Below are 20,393 nucleotides of genomic sequence, written 5' to 3' on the forward strand. Positions count from 1 at the left end.
CACATAGTGTCTAAATTCTTTGCACTAATAAATATTTATGTTGTTGTTTTTGAGGTTTATATCAATAAGAAAGCTGGATAAATAATAACTTATAAGTTTGCACTTCTTCCCACTTTGTATGTGTAAACTAAAGCAGCAAATGTGAAGCTATATTGTTGTGTATTTTTGCTTTATTTTTGTGTATTTCTTTCTAAATTACTTTCTGTATACTGTTTACATATTCTAAACGAATGCAACAGAACAATGCATTTGTGCTCGTAGACATGAGCGAGATGATCTGCTTAAGTTCAAGCTAAGCAACAGAGTGGAAATTTTAAAAAAATGAAAAAAAGTGATGTTGACCATCTCATGGTGTTTGGTGTCAGATGGTCTGGTTGGAGCATTCCAGAAATTGCTGACTACTGAAATTTTCCCACACAAACATATCTAGGATTTAAAGAAGATGTTACAAAAACATTGATGCCAGAGGATAGGAAGGTAACCTAAATAGTTACAATCAAAATATGCACAAGTGCATCTCTGAACGCACAACATGTTGGACCTTGAAGCAGATGGGCTCTGGCAGAAGATCATCCTGGATGGCACACCTGTCAGCTAAGAACAGGAAACTGATGCTCCAATTTGGATTGCCCCATCAAAATTAAACAACAGATAATTTAAAAAATATAGCCTGGTCTGATGAGTCTTAATTTCTGCTGTAACATTCAGATGTGGTATTTAGACGTTGGTGTAAAAACATGAAAGTGTGGATCTATCCTCAGTGGCTCAGGCTGCTGCTGCTGGTGTAATAGTGTAGTGGTTATTTTCTTAGCAGGCTTTGGATGTTTTAGTACCATCTGAGCACCGTTTAAGCACCACGATGTACCTAAATATTATTGCTGATCATGTTCATCCATTTATGACCATTTGTTCACCACCTTGTTAAATATGCGCAACAAAGAATTAAGACCGTCCTGAAGGTAAAAGGAGAATAAAACCCAGCACTAGAAACCTGCAACTTATAAAACGGCAGTGAGTGTATGTGGATCCCTTTCTTTTATATTACGATATATTGCGGATAATACCTACTGCAAGCATGTCAAACAGCTCTTATTAGCAACTTCTCTTTTTATATAGTCTGTTTAAATAATGAATAAAGCTTCAATTTTTAGACCTTCAACCAATAAAAACTGACATTTAGAAGCCCGTGCTGTTTTATGATGCATATAACAGCAGCCATGCTCCTGACTCTGGTCCAACACAGTGATACATCCACCCAGAATCCCCACAATTTCATCTATAAAAATATTTTTTCTCTGTTCATGCGTAACAGAAACCAATTCAAAGGACTGAGATGTTTCTAAAAGCCTTACCTGTGACCTTTTGGAGTAGAGTGAATGCGAGACAGATTTACATCTGCATTTGTCATTAACACACATGGTTTAGAAATTTTTGATCCAAATATGATCTTCACTCATCGCTGAACATCCTAAGGGACGCCTGCCTGTGGATGATGTAGACAAAGAGCAGAAGCTGGCACTTGCAGATGCCAGCAGACCCACTGTCTCTGCAGGTGAACACAGAGCTGCTGAGAAAGAAGGGAAAGATACACGCCTGCTCTCTGCCTGTCACTCCTCTCCTCCTCTCTAAGCACACATTCCCTTTCCAGACAATCTCATCTCTCCATCTATCATTTGCTTCAGTTGTCAGCAGGTTATCTGAGAGGCAGCCCATGAGAGAGCCCATAGTTATGGTACCAATTCCAGCTCCTGAATAGAGTCCATAGTTGTAAAAGTGAAGAGCAAGGTCTATCCCGTTCCAAGTCCAAGATTTAATGGAGGGCTCACTGTGAGCAGGGGGTTGTGCCAGCATTTCAACTCAGCTATGACAAGGGATGCACTCACCTGACTATCCCATGAAATTTTAGCCCAGCTTAGTGCATAACTTCAATGCAACTTCCAAAAGGAAAAGAAAACACAAGTTGAGTGGGAGAAGAGCAAGACGTGGGAGAAGCAGTGAGGGGAATGTACAAGATGAAGAGGCTGTGTGAAAGGACTCAAACACAGCAACAGACTGAAAGGAAACAAAAGGAAGCAGCCAAGACTATGAATGTTGTTTTATCGAGTTCATTTTGTCGCCTAACTCTTTTCCCCACTCCAAAATACACTATTACATCATGCTGACCATGGGAAACATATCCCAACACAGTTGAGTGTCTCGCTCATCTTTTTTTTTCTTAGTCATTTCTTGAGGATCATTCTAATAAGAGTCCTTTGTCTTTACTTAAAGAAAGGCATAGACACGCAGTGGGCACAAAAAATGCAGTCACAGTTTAAAAATTATAATGAGGACTAAACATAAATTTATAGTCTCCTGACAAAAACCATGTCGAGTGTATGGAAAAGCTTATATTTGCTCTGTATTTTGTTAGGGTTCCTGACAGTACAGTAGCCTAATCCTACACTTATTGATGTTGACATGATACAGATTTACTTCAAAAATAGCTAATAAATTAGCTCAACATGAAACAAGACCTCAAACCCCAACTATCATTTCAGACTCATTTCGATTGTCTGTTTGTAGTAGATCAAAGCGAAGTCATGTCTTGGAGCTATTTTGATGACCATGTCTGATGAAAAAAAGAGAGAGAGAGAGAAACTAGAGGGGGAAAGCTAAACAAAAGCACACTTTAATGGCAACCACAAACATGTTTTATTCACATGAATGGATGTCACAGAGACAAAACTGGGGGATATAAACAACTTCAGGGTTTCCCTGGCTGTCTATAAGCAACTTGTACTGTCTACCATTGACCCGGTCTCTTCCATTTCACGGCCTTCTACCTCTGGAATTAAATCTCCCCCAATATTTCAACATGTTACAATTAGATAAACCAAAAACAAACAAAGCTGTGTGGCTGAATTAAAACAAGTTGAACAAAATAAAGTGTCTCACAGCCAGGAGAGATAATATGGACCAGATCCAGGTGAGTGTTGGGAAATCAAATCAATTAGGACAAAGAGCAGCTGTCCACAGCAAATTCTACTTTCTCCTTCAGATCATTGTGACAAGAAGGGACGAAAAAAGGAGTGCAGTGCTGGTTGTTTTGAGGAATTTTCAGGGATTTTTGCAAACCCTCTGCGGCATCTCAGGGTTAGTCAAACAGCTGAAGTCCAAATAACCCACTATTTTCCAAAGCTGATGTAAACAAGTACTGGTGCTGATGAAGTGGCAGGGTGATGGTGTCCAGGAGCAGCACCCTCCTTGAAGAGACAATAATCCCGCTGTGCATTCTTCGGCCTGTCAGGTCATTATAGTGATGAAACCACCAGAAGGGGCCACAGTTGATTTTGAAGCATCTTGGTCTTTTCACAATCTCTGAGCATTTCCACATTGCGACATCTGGCTAACAATGAATTAAGCAGTTTGCAAGGGGAAAACAGAAAAAAGGCTCCTCTTTGTTTTATCCATGACCTTCAATATTTGTTAAAAGACTATCTAACTTGAGCGCTTGTCAGACTGTATGCATTTGTTGACCCCCGATCTTCCATACTCTTCAGGTCCTGCTGTAGGGAAAGATTCTAATCTTTGTCAAACCAGATGGACTCTCAAGTGGCCACAGATGTCACAATCTGGACGATCTCGCCATTGTCTCCATGGATAGCACCCTGGATGGCCTCTTTCACTTCCATGTCTGCCTGCAGGGCTGGTGCCAGCTCAGCAGCCTGAGATAAAGAAAAGAGAAGAGATGAAATAGGTGACAAGAAAGGTGAAAATACAATAAACGTTCAGTACTTTTACTGAATGTTCACCAGGTAAGGGGGACTGAGGACCAGTCTTAAACCAGTCTTAAGTTCTCTGAAGAGCGGAGTATATCAAAGGGTTATTTCAGATGATTTGGGAGGCTCCAGAGAGTATTCTAACTGTTTATTTTTTCCTGTTAGAGAGTCTTTTCTCTTGTGTAACTGTAGCTGTTGTGTTGCTCTCATAAAAACCACCAAAATCCGTTCACAAAAACAATTTTACGTGACAGAACGTTGCAGCTGATCATCAGCTGCTGTGACTTTAGTGTTTAAACACAAACATTTGGATCATAACTAACATGTTAAAAGATCAAAAGACATGCAATAACACAAACTAACCAACTGAAACATAGTTGACTAAAAAGTACCCTGATCTCAAAGGAATATGTTTCCCCTCAGTTGAGGCTGGGACTTTCTTTGTCAAAAGTTTACGCCTTACTGTGGGAGTGGATCAAGTCTCCACTCATTGCTGCATCACATCCACCCTCTGTCTCACCACTTCCCTGCCTTTCTTAATCCATTCCTACCAAATGAAGGTACAAGAAGCCAAAAGTTAAATCTTTTTTGGTTTCTTATATAATGAATCTCGCCCTCAATTTAGCTTCTTTGTTGGAACTAGCCCTTGAAATCGGATCACTTTGCCAGTAGGGGTACAAGCAGTTAGAAGCTGGGATTATAGGCACTTTTAGGTTAACACAAAGTAGTTATCCATTTTTGACATGGCAAGTGGAAAAAGTGCTGGCTTGTAAAGCTGCCAGGAGGTCCAGTTGTAGGGAGGCTAGACAAAATGATGTTGGTAAGCAGCTATACGCTTTAAACCTCATATATAAACATCCCAAAATGTGACGAACATTCATTTTCACGATATGGGAGCATTTTCTCTGCGTACTAGTCAAATATAGTCACACAATATCATTGCCTCGCTACAAAAGTCAAGTGAGATTGAGACAAAAAGCTGTCTGCATTTCATAAAGCCCATCCTAAAATCCCAAATGTGTAAATGGAAGTGGTCAGAACCCAACTTCCAGGGAGTGATCTTAAATTAGCAGGACCACAAAGGCACACAAGGAGACAACTCTGGGAATAAAAAATAGGGTGAATTTACATCTTTTAATGGCTGGAGTCCCAAAACTTTGCGGTCACACCTTGTAAAGGCCTAATGACACCTATCACAAATGATGAAGACTTTCCTGTGGACTAATCAATGTGACTAAGCTATATCCTGATTCCATTTTATTGTGTAAGACAACCACAGTGAATAACAACACACAGAAGGAGCAGAGGAATGACAAGATAGATTACAGAAGAAATATATCAGAGAAGGAGGGAGAGGTTATGAGGAGATTGACAAGTGGAGAAAAACAAGAGGCTAGCCATTTGGATTTAAATGCTTCCCTGACTGTCTCTATAGTCGATGTCAGATGTATCGAGTTATTGTGTGTCTAAAAGCCCTGTAAAAGATGACTCAGTTCTGGACGATGACCATGAGGAGTGACTCATTTGTTCCTCAAACACACATCCAAGGTTCCCTCAAACACACCTGCAGCGTTTAATTCTCTCTCCAGCCCAACGTGCTGTCACAAGACAACAGCATTGACTGTAGCACAGCTGTACCATAGCAGCACACACAACACAAACATGAGACACAGCGGCAGTAAAAATGGCAAGTTCAACACCTTTGATTCCAAGTTTGTTTTGTTTTTTAAATGAGAACTGAAAGACTCTTAAGCTATCATAGCACAGACCTAGCTCTACCCTTGCAAATAACAAATGGAAGAACGAAAATATGTAACATGTGTACTAAAACCAGGCTGCCGGTGCTTTGCAGTCTCAGCTTTAAACTGTGTCACAGTTTAGCCAGAAGTTAGAACTGCTATGCATTCTTTAGATAAAAAATATATCGCCTTGCATTGCGCACCACTTCATATGTCTAATGGAAACTATTAAATAAGAAAAAGAAGAAAATGCAGAGAAAACTAAATGCAAAATCTGGAGTAATTTTCCAGCATGTTGCATGAATGCTTCCACATGCGTGTAAACAGATGAGAGCCAGTGTCTTGGCTTAGCAGAGTGCAGAAAAGCAGGAAAAGAAATAACCTTTCTATGAACTCTGAAGAGAAAGTTAACAACGTTTAAACTAGGACATCAAAACAATACAGCCTACATGTCCTTTGTTTTATTAGGTCCTTTCGGGTAAAGATTTTCATTTAAACCTGGAAAAATATCAATGTTAGCATACAGATGTGTTTTAAAACATCTTAGAATGGGAGCTTAAAGTCTACTCGGTTAGTAAACACACCGCTGTTTATGAGCAGTTTCAGTCTGTTGTTGAGCATGTCCACATGCTCTTGGTGAACCCCAGCTCTACTCAACATCAACATCACACTTGTGACTGATCAGACTTCTGTCAACTTTGTTGATATCTGTCAAGATCTGTGTACAATCCAACATTAGGAAAAAAATGAGCTCATTTTAGATGTAAAGGTTCATTCAAACAAATCACTTGTGTAAACAAACAGCTTGAATTCTCACTGCGCACAGAAATATAAAGTACAGATTCTGAAATACAGTACATTGAGTGGCAAAAACTTTGTGGGCTCAGTACACAAATAAATTGTATAACAAGGCCATCAGTATGTGTATAATCCACACCCAAAAAATGTAATCAGTATAAAATGCTCTAACTACTTTCGTGTTCACATGGGCAAGGAACAGATTACTGAGACAACTATGGACAGCAATTCCTTACTCAAAAGGCAAAATCTTTTTTTTTTTCCTTTCAAATCCACTGCTGTATGGCTGGTCAGCACATTTCTTACAGGAAGATGAATAAGCCTGTCCTGATTCATATCAGGACAGGACTGGAACCAGAAGTAGGCTGAGATTCCGCCTATTTACATTATCACACCACAAAAACCTGACTCGTAGCACACGCGTCAAGGAAAAAAGTAGGAAAAAAAGGACTAAATATTCATCATATCTGGGGAAAAGAAAAGATGACAGAACAAAGGAGACGTGCATTTTTTGAAGGGTTAAAGTGACCACTTCAAAGACTACAAAGGCAAGTGTCTGCACAACATCCTGATTCCACATGTGGCTGTTGCTCAGCAAGCTCACTCATTGAAGGATTTTAGAAATATCTACTAATTACTACTTTCTCCCCTCTTGTAACATTCCACCTCAACTTGATTATGTTTAATTACTGTTTGTCCAAACACCTGTCATAATGACAGAAAGCAGAATGTATGCCATTTAAGCGATGGTATAAGAAAAGGAGAAAAGCAGATTTGGTGTACCTACAAGTACTTCAGCTAAATTTTTGAAGCAATATTTGAACAGCACAATGAAAATATACAGTACATTTACTGCCTCTTCATGAATGGTAAAGCAGTTCAATAAATACATTTAAAGGTAGAAGACTGTACATTTCCTTTTCGAGCAATAACTGCAAGCTCCAAGATGCATCCTAGCTCGAGAAAATGAAACCAGCCCCATTTGGATTTATATACATTCTTGATTCTTGAGGTAATTTGGCATCTTAATGTTTGTTTGTTTTGTTTACTGAGTCTGACTGGCATCGTTTTAACAGAAAACAGATTATATTTACAGTTTATTTACAAACTAGACAAAAGTGATCAACATCAAAACAGACATGTTTTCTTACAGTATTCTGAAATGCAATATTTATTGTGGAATAACTAAAAGCAAGCAATAAAATTGCAAGATTACTACTGGGGGATCTGTTCCATGAGGCTACTCAGTTACACTCAATGTGCTCTTTGCGGAGTTTTGCTTTTTTTGGAGAGGGTGTGTGTTTGTGTTTTACCTGTACAGCAGCCGTGTGATCTGCAACAGGAGCTAGTTGGACATACTGCACTTGGATGTCAGGTGGGAGTGGCGAGCCCTCCACTGCTGTGGCTCCTCCATCAGCTGAAGCGACAGCTATCAACTGAGCTCCACGAAGCACCTAGAGCAGAAAAAGAGTGGCGAGGAAAGCGGAAAGGTCAAACACAACTGGGATTTTTAGTCCTTTCTCTGATTTTTCATGAATCAGTTAGAAAAACTGAGCTGAATAAAACATATTCAATACGTTTCCCCACTGCCAAGTGTAAAAATCCATCATAAGAAAACTCATTATTTTACAGCAAACGCAATAAGAAACAACCACAGGAATATTTTATTGATGTCCTATCTGATGTTTTTTATGTCTTTAATGATTACAGTCATCACTGAGTACAAGCATGATGACACACAAATGCAGCAAGAAACTTGGCAACTAGGAACGAGTCATGTGGTGGCATAAATAAACATTTCATCCCCACTGTTCTCACTTCTCCACATCCCACTCTTGGGTTATACATCACATCTAAGAGAAACTTTATGATCCAGTCATTTCAATTAAGTTCTGTTTTCCTGGGTTCTATAATGTGTTATGCTCACCAGCAATGTTTTTTATTTGGGTTCAAATTTAGAAAAAGAAAGGAAACTGTTGGAGAATGGTTAGTGAGACATCGCAAGGGGATCCTAATCTCCCACGGCGCTGAAAGTCAGCCAGACAACATTAGAGATCTGCGGTTTTGATGCTCTAATTACAGAGCAGTGCAGTGCAGCTGGAGTGTTGTTGAGTAGAGCTTTAGTTCGTTGAGGTGGTTCCTATAGATAGACTGCAACCACCAACAGAGAGGATTGCATTGCATGTATACACTTGCAGAGCACTGCTGTTAATTTGGACAACAAAACTTTCATGTGACAACAGACATACAAAAATTAACATACAATCATCCTGTCAACACAAGCATACAAAAAGAGAGATGGAGGGAAATATTCACTAAGCTTTGTGCTTGTGCATGGTTTGAAGAAATGCATTTCAACATGACCTGACAGCAGGATCTTATTGATAATTTTTTTCCTTATTTCAGTGATGCCTGGAAAGCTTTTAGTTATGAGAGCTCTGTACTTCGGTCCTATTCAAGGTGCCCTTATTGCTGAGATAATCTTGCATATGCTTAACAGACACACAACAACACACACACACACACACACACAAAAATAGGGCCAAAAATGCAAGCTGGCAAAAAAAAGAAAAAAAGAAAAGGAAGGAAAAAAACCTCATTACAGATGATGTTTGCTGCCCTGTAACATCCCACACTGCTTCCCAACCCCCCAGCCCAGCCATTACTTTAAAGTTCTGAGCTTGTGATGTGCCCCAAAGGTTCAGTTAACCACCCCAGTACCCTCCGGCAAGAAGTTCTGCCAATCTGACCACAAAATGTGCTGCTTCATCACCACAGTATGTTAGGCCAAGCCAGCCCGATGGAAGCTATTAGTGTAAGAAATCAGTCTGACTCACTCAATGAGATAATTAGGACGCTTCAAGGACAGGAGTGGATCGAGGCTAAGTGGGCTGACCTAGTATAATCTAGTCATCTGTTAGATCTGGGTCAAAGGAATCACACTGTGTGAGAACCTATAAAACACTGAAATATTTAGAGCCTTAGCCTGGAGTTTTGGTGTAAAGACAACTCATACGTTTAAAAAAAAATGGATTTCATGTTCATACTCAACATGTTAAGATATTACACTTTTATATCTTTACTATAAATCTGAAACTGAGGCCAGCAGCCAGCCAACTTAGCATTAAGACTAAAAAATCCTGATAGAGCTAGTAGTCTTCTTCCAATCTTCAAACTCAGTTTAAATTAAAGCTCCCTGCCTTCTGTCTCCAGTTATATGTTTATTTAGCATACAGAAACGGTGTATAATGCTAACAATTCTGGGAAACATTTGCATTTCCTTCTGTGTCAAACGACGTTTACATTCTTGAAACAGCCATCATATTTTAGAAACTATATGCTAAAAGTGTTCAGACAGACAGCTCGGTGAGAAACTAAGAGGAAAGATCCACCTGCTTAATGGTTTCGTTATGGCAGACATCCATTGCATCTCTACAGTCTCTACTCTTCTATTAGGGATCAAAACTGGCTTCTTTCAAGTGCTTGTCTGTCTGAAATCGTACATTGAGTATGTGTGCCTGTGTGCATAAACTCAAGCATGATCATACGTCAGTACTTACTGTATCTAAGTGTACAATTACCGGGGTTTAAGGGATGCTATGGTTGACACATGAGATTGTAAACACTTGTCTCACTCAATTAACGTCTGAACCTCCATTTGAGAGCAGTTTGCATTCTCAGCTGTGAGGAGCAGCCCACAGACTCACAAAAGCATTTACAAAGTTGGAACAGTGTGTGAGATCTCTGCAGCGATTACACACGAACTTCTCGGGTCCATATCCTGTCCCACGACTTTCTTTGTCAGAACAACTCGTCTCCAGTATTTGAGGATAATACTGTCATGCTTGGCTCTAAAGTATAAAGTCAGTCTAAAACAGCAAGACGAAATGCTCTCGCTCATAACAACTAAATCTAATCAGGGGATAAATTGTGGTTTTCTTTATCTTTCTCCACCATTAGCATAAATTATAGTTTTGTTGTCTATAATTACCTCAAGGTTGGAAGTTTATATAAAGCACTATAAAGCAATTCTTTGAGTACTGATGATAATTACCGCTCATTCAGCTAATAGAACATAATCATCATTAGGCTGGTTGGCAATGATGCAAAAACAAAGATCACTTTAATATATCAAGAAAAGTTTTCACGAGGTAAAAAGTTATGATTTTTGTAAATTAGGCTGAATCAACAAATAGACTGTAAGTAGAAACAAATTATACATTATACAAGGTGAGAAGTGTTTGTACTTGGAACACACGAGTCTCCTGACACTGAAAAAATTTACTTGGCCTGATTGCATAATAACATCGGTTTTCAACTAAGATTTGGAAGAAGTCACTTAAAACGTTGCCCAACATATTAGATTTGATCTAGGGGGCTTAATTTGTCAGACATAGGGGCCACCAGTGGATCTTAAGAGAATTAAGTTACTGTTGACCTCAAGGTTTTGGGGATTTGAAGTCTTAAATAATCAGTTTGAATGGCCGGCCACCTTCATGACCAAGTGCCAAAGAGAAGAGCAGCCAGGGAGCATTAAAAGCTATGGTACTGCCCCACAGTACTGGAGAGAAGAGCAATTCTCTGTAGGCTTTGTTAGCTATCACGGTCTTGAGAGAAAAAGGGAAGAAAAGAATAAATCTTTTGCTGATGCTGTAATGCTTTCAGTAATGGATCCAGGACGCTAAAGAAATACAGCAATGGGAGAGGAAAGACAAGTGAACAACAACAGCAGCCTGATGCAGAAAACATTCGCAACTCCAACAGTGAAGGAAAATAACAAAAAGGATAAACAAAGTTCTTTACCAAGTCTTCATTTACTTGCCTTAATTCAATTTAAATTTTTTCTGCATTCACTTCATATGAAAGTAGTTACACTTGATTTACACAAAGGTAATGGGTGTTAAGAAAAAAGACAACACCTCTGAATACCCATCCTCATCCTCAGTCACCATCCAAGAGTAATGCAACAGTGAGACAACCAGCATTCACAAGGCATGAGCCAGATACAAGCTGGCATTAATTCCCAGTCTTTCAGGAGGTCTCACTTAAACTCAGCTGTGGATTGGGTGATGCCATGAGTCACCCTGTTAGCGTGCGTGTGTGTCTAAGTTTCTAAAGATTGTGCTTCCCTTGCTAAAATTACACTGGGAATCAAATATAGCAGTATAGAAACATACCCTCTATTTATCAGGAAACAAAATTCATACCGACTATATTGTAGCAAAAGAGACCAATAAAAATCTGGTTCCTATCACTCCCGTAGGAATACCGCCTCTTCTTTCAGATCTGGAGAAAAAAAAACTAAACCAAAACAGGGAAATGAAAAAAGAAACATTTGGACTTTGGAGTGCCTGGAACTTCCTCTCTGCTTAATAGCCGTCAACAACATCTGCAACAGCCATTCCTGAACAGATGTCCAAGCAGAAACACTAGCTCCGGGTGGGTAGGTGCGGTCAAAGTGGAGGAGTGGGGAGCAGGGGGAGGGAGTAAGGCCTGGGTTCAACTTGGCCATAAAGATGGCCATAGACACAGAAGTGCTCTAAGTGATTGCTTTGTGTGAACTCGGGAAATGATCACACCGACTGTAAAATGTCTCACTGCAGTCATTACCGCTTTGTTACATATGCCTTTTATTTTACTGCTGAGTCTTACGCTGGCTATTCTGATTTCAGCTGGACCTCAGATTGTAATGTGACTCAATGAAGTCAAAACACTGAAATTAAAAACTATAGTATTGATTTTTCCCCTCTATGTTTTGAGAATTACTCCACTCATTTGTTGATGCATCTTTACCATACATTTCTGACAGATGTATCTCCTAGCTAAATATACTTCTTTGAAACTTGTTATGTATGCTATACATGAACTTGTGACCTGAACCAAAGCTTCCCATTTCCACCCACACCATCAAAGTGTTTCTACACTAGAGCTCAACACCTGCAAAGAATCAAGCCCTCCCTTGCATCCTTTGCTTCACAACTCCCACCAGCAGACTGGGAGTCGGATTCAGGCAGGGCTTAGAAAAGTTTTATGATAAAACCAACTTCACTTGAGTTCTGATCCAGAGCAGAAAATCAAAAGGGAACTGATGACAAAAATAACAGCTGTAATTAAGAATAGGGCCCCTTAAACACGAAAGAGAAGTACATTTCATTGACGGTTTTCACTGTTCTCTAGCATAAATCCAAACTTGGCTTGCCTAATTGACCACGCCATTTTTATAGCGTCAGTAAATTTCATGATTTAAAAGGATGCCTTTATCATGTTTCCAATTATTCTGTTTAACTCAATGGAGCCAGGGAAGATGATAAATACAGGTTGTAAAATTCAATGAAGAAAATACTGCACTGCCCAAACTACCCATCGCAACAAGATCCTTTATCTAGTTAGATTTGCAAACACGCATTATTGAGGCCAAGACGCTTCTTCAATCAAATGTAATTTTCCTCAGTTGTCTAAAGCAATGCATCTTATGTCTGTTTTCAATTGTGCCACTGTCCTTTTAATACATAAATACAAAACAAAGAAAATTGCAGTGAAAATTAGATCTCACGTACTGACATGTCCAAATTACCTCTGGCTGACCCTTTAGGCTTCCAAAGCACTTCCATAACAGAAAACCTTAAATGCACTCGGCGCCTTTGACACACACCGGCCAAGAATCCAACAAATTCAATTCTCAGATTTGTTGCGAAAGACATCTGTCATCTTTCATCAGCGTGTAGCTTATTGGGAGTCTTTAACTCACTGATGCATCACATCAACTATGAATCTATCAGAATTACTTTTACTGCTTCCTGTAGATTTTCCAGTTTCAGTGAGCTTGGGTACTTCTACCTCATCCTTTCTCTGGAGTTTTTATTTATCCAACACACACAGATTAACAGAAAGCATTTAAACTGGTTAATTTGGAGGTTAATTTTAAATCAGGGAAGTTGTTTTGCTAAAATTGCCATTCTTTACTGTAGTAACAGTAAAATCAGGGTCTGCTGTAAATATGTCAAGAGTAATTCGAAAGACTGTTGAACGTTAGTCTCAAAATTATGACTCATGTGTGATAAATTCACTAATTAAGAAATTTACATGACAACGGTGCTTCATGGACTTGGTTACAGAGGTTGCAGCATTGAATGATGATGATGGAGCCATCTATGCCTGACACTGGTAAGGCAGATATGCACCAGGCCTGTGCTGAGGGTGACTCATACTGAAATGCATCTAAGACATCTGGTCTCTCTTACTCACACAGCCAGCGACCCAGACTTTGCCCACACAGACGAAAGAAAACACCACTGGGGGTATCCTCCTCTGAACAACTCTGAAAAGCTCACTTACAAATACCCCACACACACACGCGCACACGCACGCACGCACACACAACACACACACACACACACACACACACACACACACACACACACACACACACAAAGAACTAGGATTCCCCGATCTGTGTTCCTTTATCTCTGCCCCATGATGCCACAAGACATGAAGCAGACCACTTCTTTGAAACGTGATCCACCACTAGTCTTCCAAATCCTTGAAGGCTTACGTACAATCCACTTATACTAAACCCTGGTCATAAAACATTTTGTTTGTATCTTTTAATTGTTATCCTGGCCCAACATTGTCAATCACAGGAATTTCAACATCCCCTTAAATACCAGAAACCACATTTCGGAAAACAACTTGGGCCATGAGCCAGCAGTCTGATTCCATCACACCCTGATTCTGTGAGGTTAAGCCTACTTATTGTTCAAACATTTGCCTTTTGTGTAGAAAGGAACAAAAACACATTGTCCTCACACAGCAGACCTGCAACAACCCTAACCAACAACAGGCAACAAAAGTGCTTACAATATCATAAGTTCACAAAGCTTGAGTCAAACATAGTAATCCCCATTTCCTCTTAAACTCTACTTTCACTGTCTTCCTGTACTCTTCCTTTCCTTTCCTTTCCTTTATCCCTATCTTGTCCAGTAACACTGTGTGCTTCCCTCACCATCACCCTAAAACTATTTGTATCTGCTCTATGTTTGAATGTCCTGGCAGAAAAGACTGGAGGGACCAGTGCAGAGCTGGACTCAGTTCTATGACCCAGTTCTCATACCGGCCATGAACATTGTTATTTGGGATGTTTCAACAGATGCACCAAAACATGCAATGACAGAAAAGGATGGCAAACTTTCAACTGAGGGAAAATGAGGTGGGGTGAGAGAACAACATGTTTAAAACCCCAGATGGAAGGTAATCAGGTCCATCATCGATAAATGATGCAGGCAGATGATGGGATCAGTAAATTTCGTAAAGCTTTATAGTAGTCTCTTGAGATGTGCTGCATTTACAGACTGACATAGCTTAGGTTTAAAGCCATCTGACTGGAAGAGTCCTCTAATAACCCGAACTGCATGTTTTAATATGAGATTCTTTGTGTTTGCGATTCACGTTCAGTGGAATCAGGCAATGTTTGGAGCTGATTCGCTTCATGTTCTATTTATTGACATTATTGCAAACATACCAAAATTAAAAATAAAAACAATGAAATCTCTTCTATAAAGTATCCACTTGACTGAAGTCCAAATGTGTCAAAGTGTATCAGTTGGACATACACAGAATCCACAATGGATTTAAAGACAAAAACAAAACAACCCCCACCCACACAAAGCAATGCATACAGTCTTACTAGGAGTAAAGTAGGTTGTTAACTGTGAAGTTTGTACCGTTGGCTAAACTGCCAAAACAAAATAACTGAGCAGGAAGAGCCTTGGTCATGAAGACCCACCTGCCGCTCTAGCAGAACCTCAAGAATTCTAATTTAAAGATGGCAGCTCTCCATCATTCAGGCCTTTATGGCGAGATGGCAAGAGTCAATCTTGCCCGCAGACCGCTTCGACTTTGCTCAACATAAATGAAAGACTGCAGAGCTTTCAGAAAAAGATTTGCAAGCAAGATGTGACGAGCATTCGTCTGCTTCCAAAAACCAGTTTAGCTGAAGTTTACTGACTTGTCTATTCAGAGATATAGATTACATGCAGTGAAGATTCGAGCACATCAAATAACATTAGATCAAATAAAAGTTTAACAAAGTAAAATAAAAATATTTTTGGCCAGTATTGCTAAGAATGTTTTGCATTTGAATATTAGCTCAAAAGCACAAAAGATGCAGTTATTACAGTTTTGCAGCGGGTATCCAAGAAAAAAAATAACACCTGCACGTAGAACTGTCAGCAGCCATTGTGAGCATACTGTATTTGCCTGAGCCAGGCAATAGTCCAGCAGAGGGCACAATCTCCTCCTGTGTTTTTAACCAGTTATACCTGGTACATTGCATTTGTATTACAGAGTGTGCTTTTGTTCACCAGCTCAGCTGGTGTCTGTTTTTAAATCATCGGCATTACAAAACATGTCTTTCAGGCATTTTTTTTTAATGCCTTTCCCTCCCCATATTTTCTCTTTTCTCCTGTTCTCATCAGTCACTCCTTTCATCTTCTAATCCTCCATTTGGTCTGCATCAGTGCAGGATAAGATCACAGCAGAGATACAGAAGGGCATAAGATAAGAGGCTATGGCAGACAGGCAGTGCAGTAAAAGGCTAGTTATTTTATAGCTTCATGGTCTGCCTTCTCTTCCGTCCGCATGAGAGGGTTTTATGAGCAATTTGGGAACTTTGGATCGCTCTAAACCAGTTTTGCTCAGACTTTCAGCTGGCACAGTGGCACCAAGTTCATGGCTGAGTTGGCACAGACTCCCATGGTAGAAGTAACAAAAACATCTGCATCCATAATGCACAAATGTATACTATAGTGTAGATGCAAAAAAACAAACAAAAAAAAAACCCCTCTACAGTCATCTGTACTACACAATGGCTCAATCACACTAGCATGCAAAAAATGGGACGCGCCTCACTGTGACTAAATTGGTGGTTGTCCAGTGATAGCATTGAATTTTTTCATATTCAGTGCCCAACTTGAAGTAGCTGCAGTGACCAAGTGATTGCTCAAGGGGCTGATCGTGCAGCACTCAACTTGTGGCTGCATGTGATCCAAATGGTCTGACTTATACTGACAGCAGTCACTCTCGGACGACCTAGCGAAGGTTTCCAAATAACTTCCCTTACTGTATTTGGGTTACATTCCTATATAGAAGTTAAAATCCATATGTTAGCAGTTAAATTGCTGTCCTGCAATAACCATGAAAGAGGAATTTCTGTTTCAAATCTATGAAGTACATGCTGGGCTCTGAATATAAGTAGTTAGTGTGAATTTCCGAGTATGCATATGGCAGCAGATTTATCAAAGTTAATCACTCAGTCGATCAGGTTGTAACTGCCAACTTCACCCCATTCAGTTTCAAACTGAAAGCAGACCATCTCTGTGTTATTGATATTTTATTGCTGTCTTAACACACTAAAGTCCCTTTGGCAACTGACTGCAATTGGTTGCACACCTGGTTCGAAGCATTTCAAGCACCATTTCAAAGGTAACAAGATCAGAAAATCATTGCACACAGTAACAATCATTTTGGTCATGCAGTTGTCTCCAGGACTGTTTTCCCTAATGTGGCTGTAGCATTAGACAAACGTGCAAAACTAAGATGTGTGCCGCACATTTCTCTTCTCACTGCATGGACATAGTCTCTAGTAGCAATACAAAGGATGATAGATGGATAGACGGTAGACTGCCAGCAAAGCATGTTCTGTATAGGTATATACTGCAAATGTATTAATAATCCAACAAAACTTAGCCTTACTTAAAGGAGAAAGGACACTCTTTTGAGGATGCCACATTTTAGATAGACAAGACAGATGTTTTAGAGACTAGTAAAGGAGGCCATCTATATCCACTGTGAATTACCATTTTTAAACATAGGTGGTGGCTTATGGCACCAGCTATCAGCCGTGTTGGGGCAATGTTTCATAGAAGTTTCACCTCTCAGCCCCAGCGACAGGAGTAACCCACAACTTGACTCGTGTGATGACTCAGGTCTATAGGTGTTTAGCAACTCTAAGGAACACCTTGATTGAGACAGCCCCAGTAGGGGTTTAGTACCCGGGACTCTCCACCATTGTTCTAAAACCAAAGAATCCAAAACTAGAATATCAATATGTTTCTGTGAACAGGCAGTATTGTCTGTTTAGAACATAAAGGTAGATTTGAACTCACAAAACATGCTATCTAGTAAAAACGTGTTAATATGAGAGTTTAAAAAAAGATCGATTTGGCAAAAACTCCAAAATTAACCTGTCCACTATCTTTAACAGTCCCTGGTAAAGAGACAAGGATATAAATCAACAGAAGAAGTTATTTAACATCTTTCATGATAAAGCTTGTAAAGCCAGATTTAGACTCATCATCCCCATGAAAGATGACATCGTAATTTGAAACTTTAGGAGTGATTATTCAGACTATACAGACTGTGACCAGATATGACTCATATAAAGTCTACTCGCATAACAGACTGATGAGACAGAATAATGCAAGCCAGACCACCTTACAAAAAGGAAATAAACATGGATTAGAAGTCCCCAAAAGAGCTATACAGTTATTTAGAAAGAAAGAAAAAAAAATCAGTGCTGAGCTGAAAATTTGACTTTATTTTGATGTGGGTATCAGGTCCAAATATAGCTCAAATAGTACCACAGAGTGTAAATATCTAACAGAAAATGGATGTGGCAGGTAGCTTTTAAAAGACAACCATAGCCACAACTACACTACATAAGTGTAGTGAAAGTTAAATAAAGAAGAAGTGGTCCCAGAGTGAGATAAAAAGATGGCTTTTCTGTGATGAATTGCGTAGGCTAGGTTACACCAACATAGCCTCAGCACTAGTCTGCCAGATTACAAAAACACTGACATCATTCATAGTCCATTTGATGTAAGGCTCTCTGTAAACAGACAAATTACACATTTAAGAAAATACACATCAGGATCAAGTGTGATCTTTACTGTGTGTCTGAGGTTCTTAACAAATGACGTTCCAAGACACACTGCAGCAATCATAATATAGCTATAATCTGTCATTTTCCTGAGTAAGTGCTATTACTACTAACATACTTGTGGAAGCACCGTTTCTTTTAAATGGCTCAGTGATTTAACTGCATGTTATCAAGATTTAAGAGTTGACCCACGATTTGCTCTCCCTCCAGTACATGAGAATATGAGAATTTGTAATTGAAGAGATACTGCCATTGTCGCATGTAACTGGATGTGTGTGAACAACTCGACCTACAACATGAGGTCTAGCAGAGTAAGTCACTTGGTGTTTGTTTTGGAACAATTCTGATATCTTTTTACAAACCCAACAAAAATATGAGCTTTAAAAAAGGGAGTGATAAGAAAAAAAATAAAGGAGCTTTTCATTGGAATAGACTCTCAGATACCCCCTGAGGAATACAGAGCTTTTAGTTCCTCTATCTTGGGATGCAACACACATGAAAATCCCCCACAAAAAATACAGTTTCAAAAGTTACATTTTTTTAAATCTATGCCATGCAAATCATGGTGTATACCACAAAGAAGAGCTAACCCCAATGGCAATCTGCAAGAGTAGTTCATGCACTCTTTGAACTCATATGAATAACTGCTGGAAATGTGTGTAATGGGACAAAATCTAAACCACACTCTAGCCAAAACTCCTTCTAAGATCTTAGAGAGAGACGGAGAGGAATGCTGCTGTCAGGCTCACCAAACAGGTCATCTGAGGACATGAACACGCATGTGTGAAGAGAAGGAGCATATGGATGTGTGCTGACTACCTTAATCAATTGACAACACGCACCAAGCTTAACAGTCAATAAAGGAATACAAACAACAATAACAACAACAAAAATCTGATATAAAGCAGATGCATTCATGCAACCCAAATGTATGCACATGCAGAGTAAATGGCATCTTGAACCTATGAGGGAACTGAGTGATGGGATCATAATCAGACTATAAAATGAAGAACTGACCAGCTGGAAACAAGTGGTTTCAGCTGCTGGCTGTGGTGTAACTCCTTCTTTGCTCCAGATTTTGAAATATTATATATTGATGAGTGTATCTGTTTAAAAGTAAAGTGTTGGGGTGCCTAAAAACATAGTACTATTGTAATTGCTTACTGCTTACCATATTGGAAAAAGCAATTACCATACTGACTGCATAGATGGGTTTTTACATTACATTCTTTACCCTGGTTACTGGCATAATGTGTACAGAGAAAGCCTTGTTTTATTGTTTCCTCAGTTTATGATAAAAACAAAATTATGACCAGACTTTATAAGACAACAAAATTTACGACCACGAAAGCCTGAATTTTAGGCTACAGATTATTTTTGACTTTTTTCATAACAAACCCTGGAAGAAACCAGTAAATCGGCAGTGCTTTCAAACACAATAGCTTTTGTTTATGTGCAGAATGAACTGCTGAGACACCGAAATAAAATCCAAAAAGGCTGGCCTGAGTCACCATTTTATAGCTCTACCAAAAATTACCATGCTTTCATTTTATGCTAGTAGAAAAGTATGCTTGCACATATTTGACTACCCCATAGTGTGCCGTACCTACGGGTGACATCAGATTGTTTGGTAAAAACGTTTTGCAGATGACAGCATGCTTTTTTTGTGCTAGGTTGGCAACCAAAGTGTACAAACCCAGCAGCCATGTGATGCACCATAAGATAAGTTAAAGATGGGTCTGTGACGCACCCATCTCTTAATTGCCTTTAAAAAAAAAGGTAAGTAAACAATCTCCGTTTGATGATCCCAGGAGGGAGTTTGTGTAGCCTCCATTCAGGAAGAAAAGGCCCTCTGAGGCTGTTACATAATCACACCTGTGGTAACAAAATAGTATAACCACCAGATGGAGCGTGAGAAGGCACTTCCTTCCCTAAAGCCTAGCTTCTAGACAAACATGATGAAATAATGAATGTGAAATGGTGGTTGTCTTCAGGCATCCATATGTGGCATGTATCGGTGATACACAGCCAACGCTGCTTTGATCGAGACTCACTTGGATCTCAGAGGAAAGAATAAAGGAACAGGAAGAGCTCTCAGTCCAGTGACAGAGAAGGAAAGAAGGGAGTGGTATGAACAAAGACACGGACACCAAGAGCACAAAA

The 20,393-nt window shown here is 39.5% G+C and overlaps 1 protein-coding gene across 3 annotated transcripts in view; it reads right to left on the minus strand.

The window, feature by feature from the left end:
* Nucleotides 1–2,674: 2,674 nt before the first annotated feature.
* banp (BTG3 associated nuclear protein) overlaps nucleotides 2,675–20,393 on the minus strand; it is a 34,569-nt gene continuing 16,850 nt past the window's right edge. For all 3 annotated transcript variants that reach the window (XM_013912012.1, XM_005737627.1, XM_013912011.1), the window contains 2 exons: nucleotides 7,609–7,749; nucleotides 2,675–3,704 (listed from right to left, as the gene is read on the minus strand). In XM_013912012.1, coding sequence (XP_013767466.1) covers nucleotides 3,588–3,704; nucleotides 7,609–7,749 — 258 coding nt within the window. In that variant the 3' untranslated portion in view covers nucleotides 2,675–3,587. The remainder of the gene's footprint in view (nucleotides 3,705–7,608; nucleotides 7,750–20,393) is intronic.

This window comes from Pundamilia nyererei, unplaced genomic scaffold, assembly GCF_000239375.1.
Source record: "Pundamilia nyererei isolate P.nyererei 1_Seehausen unplaced genomic scaffold, PunNye1.0 scaffold00078, whole genome shotgun sequence".
Lineage (NCBI taxonomy): Eukaryota > Metazoa > Chordata > Actinopteri > Cichliformes > Cichlidae > Pundamilia > Pundamilia nyererei.